Below are 4,587 nucleotides of genomic sequence, written 5' to 3'. Positions count from 1 at the left end.
CTCTCTGGAGACTAAGATGCATCTGGTACAGGCCCTGGTCTTTGCAATCACTTGTTATGTATCAGAGCTGGACAATGACCAGGGAGGATAGAAGGAAATTGATGCTTTTGAGCTTTGGTGCTGGAGAAGAGTGCTGAAGGTACCATGGACTGCCAAGAAGACAAATGGATTCAACCTGGAGAGGGTTAAACCAGGCTATTCCTTGGAGGCCAGGATTCTGGGGCTTCATCTGACATACTTTGGACAAGTTGTAAGGAGGGACAGGTCCTTGGAGAGGGACATCATTCTTGGGAGGGTGGAGGGGCAGTGCAGGAGGGGAAGACCCTCTATGAGGTGGATTGATTCAGTGACTGAGGTAATCGGGATGGGTGTGTCAGAGGCTGTGCGATTGGCACAGGATAGAACAGGGTTTAGGGCTGTTGTACATAGGGTCACTATGAGCACAAATGACTCAACAGCATGTAACAATAACAACCACATTATTGTCATGATAAGAGTCCAGAATGAAACCTACATAATGGAGCAGACTTGGGTAGGAGTGGGGGGGAGGGTTATATAACAATGAAGGATTTTTTTTTTTACTTTTCAAAGAGAAAAGCAAATTGGGAGGAAGGTTGGGAAGCAAAGAAAGTGTGCAACAATGAATGAATGGAAATCCAAAGTCTCTGTAAACTTTCATTAAAATTTTTTTTTTAAAAAGCTAGGGTGCCAGGGATATCATTACTAATGTCAGATGGATCCTGGCTGAAGCAAAGACCAGAAGAATGTCTATGTGTGCCAAGGGAAAACCACCACGTGGTTTAAAATTAAGAAAGGTGTGCATCAGGTTTGTATCCTCTCTCCATACTTATTCAATCTGTTTGCTGAGCATTATTCATGAAGCTGAAATCTATGAAGAAGAATATACGGTAGCATCAAGATCAGAGGAAGACTCATCAATAACCTGGGTTATGTAAATGACACAACCTTGCTTGCTGAAAGTGAGGAGAACTTGAAGCACTTGCTTCACATGATCAAAGACTACAGCTTTCAATTTGGATTGCACCTCAACATTAAGAAAAAAAATTCTCACCACTAGACCAATAGGCAATATTATGATAGATGGAGAAAAAAATTGATACTGTCAACAATTTCATCTTACTTGAGTCTACAATCAATAATAGATTTGCTACTAGCAGTCAGGAAATCAGGAGATATATTGTACTGGGAAAGTCTACAATCAGGGACCTCTCCAAATTATTGAAGAACAATGATGTCAATTTGAGGACTAAGGGTTAATTGATGTAGACCATGATCTTTTCAATAATTTTCTATGCATCTGAGAGCTGGACAATGAATAAGAATTACAGAAGTGACACCTTTTAGCTGTGGTGTTGGAGAATAGTACCCAATATCCCATGGACTGCCAAAAGAAATAACAGAAATGCCTCTAAAATGGTGTAACAAGCATATGTGTTGGAGGCAAAAATAACAAAACTGCCTCACATACTTTGGGCATGTGTCTAGGAGAGGCTATTCATTGGAGGACATCATGGTTGGAAAGTTGGAAGGTTGGCAAAAGAGAGGAAGATCCTCAGCCAGATGGATTGATATAGTAAGTGCAGCAATGGATTCAAGTGTGTTAAAAATGTTGTGGATGGTACAGGAAAAGGTCAGGTTGTTCCTTAGGTTACTTTGAGTTGTGCTTGACTCAATGGTACCTAACACCAACATGGCCTTTATAAAGGTAAGTAGAAACACAATTCTATTTTTGCAATGTGGAGATGATGATTCTTAGTCATGAAGAGAAATTAAAGACTTGAAGCATGTTATATCCTGGACTGACCTTGAAAATATGCTAAGTGAACAAGTCAGATATGAAAGGATGAATATTGCATGTACTCACTTATATAAAATATCCAGAACAAACATAGAGATATAAATTTGTCGATAGTTCTAGAGGCTGGATGGAGAGGAATAGGGAATAATTATTGAAAGAGCACTGAGTTTCTGTTTGGGTGATGAAAACATTTTGGAGTAGTGCTGGTTACACAGTATGGTGAATATAAGTAATGTCATTTAGGTATACACTTAAAAGTAATAAAAAACAAAAATCCAATGTCTTAAAAATAAGAAATCATATAACTCACCTTTATCAGACCTTCCCTTGCAGGATCAGAGGTCTTTAGCACATCTTCGGTGGGCCACCAAACCCCCTTGATGTAGACAGCCACAACTAGGGAAAGCCAAGAGAGAATGATGAGGTGCGCTCAGCAAGCCAGCCTGTGACTACACAGCACAGAGCAAGTGGGAAAGGACAAAAAGAAGGTGTCTTGCAGGGGGAGGAGACGCAAGTGTTCTTTAAGAACTAATGTTTTCTGGGGTGCTCTGGTGGCCTAGTAGCAAGAAGCTACACTGCAATCCTGAAAGCACGCAACCCTGAAGGCATGCAATCCTGAAGGCACGTGGTTCAAAGCCACCAAATCCTCCACTGGAGAAGGAAGGGCAATCTCCTGCTGTGCCAGTAGGATCCAACTCCTGCTGTGCCAGTTGGATCCAAATCGATGGTACACAACAAGGGGGGGGGGGAAGCAAAATAGAGCTAATGTTTTCTGAGACCGCTAATCAGAAAAAGGAGACCACCATCTGCTGATCAGGACTTCACAGGTATCTTTATAAACAGCTCATTGTTGATAATGTGCACATGTAAAGCAAATGAAACTATACCCACAACCTGACAGACAATATTTCTACATATATATCTGCTTTAAAATACAACCTATGTAGAAATATATGTATCTGCTTTCTATTAAAGCAGTTCGTATGTAGAAAGATTAAATGTTAAAACCAAAACCAGATTCACTGTCAGCAAGACAGTAGGACTCCTAGCAGCACTCCATTAGGTTTCTGAGGCTCTAAGTAAATCTCTAAGTAAATCTTTGTAAGAAGAGACTAACCCTTTTCCTCCTGTGGAGCAAATGGTGGGTTTTCATGACTGACCTTTTGGTGAGGGGCCAACATGCAACAAACCAAACCACCAAGGCTAGTAAATTGTTGTTGTTGTTGTTGTCATTGTTGTTGTGTGCTGCTAAGTCAGAATAGACTCATAGCTTATCCTCCATGTAGCTGTTTGTGAATTTGAACCATGTGGCTTTGAGCTGGAAGCACAACTTCTCACTATTACGTCACCAGAGCTTCCTAAACTATAAGTAATCTTGTGGTAAGAAGCTGCACTGCAATCGCTAAGGCATGCGGTGTGAATCTACCAGCTGCTAAGGAGGTGGTTTCTGTGGTTGTTGGAACCAACCCTTAGCTGACCTTCCCATGGGTTTTCAGAGACAATGAATCACATGGGAGGAGATTGCCCATCCTTCTCCTGCAGGGCAGCTGATAGATTGGAACCACGTGCCTTTGAGATCGCAGCACAGATTCTTAACAATAGGCCACCAGAGTTCCTGAAGGGAAAGAGAAAGTCTCCTCCCATGTGATTTACAACCTCTGAAACCCCCCTGGATGGTCATCTATGAGTTGGTTTCTATTTAACAGTACACAACAACAACAACAACATATATACAACAACATATATAGAAAGGCAAATGGGTAAAATGATAAAAACTTCTTAGTCATAATCAAACTCTTTGTGGACATGAGTTGTTGGGCCTACAAGCTCAAGATCATAATCTTGGGTGCATCATAGTCAACTGTTACATACAGCACAGTCCACAAAGACAATGTTTTACATCCCACTTCAGTGAGTAGTGAACCAGGGTCTTGAAAATTTGCAAGCAATTATTGGCGTCACTCTGTCTAGAGCAAAGAGGAGGAAGTAAAGACTAGCCCAAAAGGAGCTCTGGTGGCATAGCAGTAGGGGGTGTGCTGTGAACCCAAAAGTGGTTCCACTCTGGTGGTTCAAATCCATCAGGGGTTCCACCAGACAAAAATGGGCAACCTCCTCCTATACAACTGACAGTCTCAGAAACCTCCGAATGGAGAGCCTGCTATGAATCACTTATGATTACTAATGAACAAGAGTGGGAGGTTAGTCCAAAGGACTAGGGGCCACATGAACTTCAGTATCCATGACCTTGAGAACAGAAAAAATAAATGGTGCTTGGCTACCATCACTGACCCTTCTTAAGGAGATCACAATGCAGGGTCCCTGATAGAGTGGGAGGAAAAACACGCAACAAAACTCAAAAGCAAAAAGAAAACCAGGCTTACTGATCTGACAGAGACTTGTGAAATCTCTACAGCTGTGGCCTTGAGGTACCTTTTAAGGCTCAACCTGAAATCACCTGACAGTCTCCTTTCAGTTAAAAATGTCATGTGCCTTCAAATCACTTGCAACTCATAGCAACCCTTTGTACAAGAGCCCTAAACCCTCCTCTATCCTGTGCCAACCTCACTGTCTCCGTCACACTCACTCCCAGTACCCCAATCACTGAATCGATCCATCTTATTGAGGGTCTTCCACTCCTGCGCCATCCCTCCACTCTCCCAAACATGATGTTCCTCTCCAAGGATCGGTCCCTCCTTGCAACATGCCCAAAGTATGTCAGACGAAGCTTCAGAATCCTTGACTCCAGGGAACATTCTGGCTTCACCCTC

General features: G+C 42.2%; 1 protein-coding gene across 1 annotated transcript in view; it reads right to left on the bottom strand.

Moving 5' to 3' along the window:
• The window catches only part of LOC102864974 (protein FAM169B-like), a 91,153-nt gene that overhangs the window by 55,650 nt on the left and 30,916 nt on the right, over nucleotides 1–4,587 (bottom strand). The window contains exon 3 of the mRNA XM_006900968.1: nucleotides 2,130–2,215. Within this exon, the coding sequence (XP_006901030.1) occupies nucleotides 2,130–2,215 (86 nt within the window). The remainder of the gene's footprint in view (nucleotides 1–2,129; nucleotides 2,216–4,587) is intronic.

Source organism: Elephantulus edwardii, unplaced genomic scaffold (assembly GCF_000299155.1).
Source record: "Elephantulus edwardii isolate Elephantulus edwardi_28Jun2011 unplaced genomic scaffold, EleEdw1.0 scaffold00303, whole genome shotgun sequence".
In the NCBI taxonomy this organism is placed as follows: Eukaryota; Metazoa; Chordata; class Mammalia; order Macroscelidea; family Macroscelididae; genus Elephantulus; species Elephantulus edwardii.
This window is presented reverse-complemented; position numbering and strand designations above follow the sequence as displayed.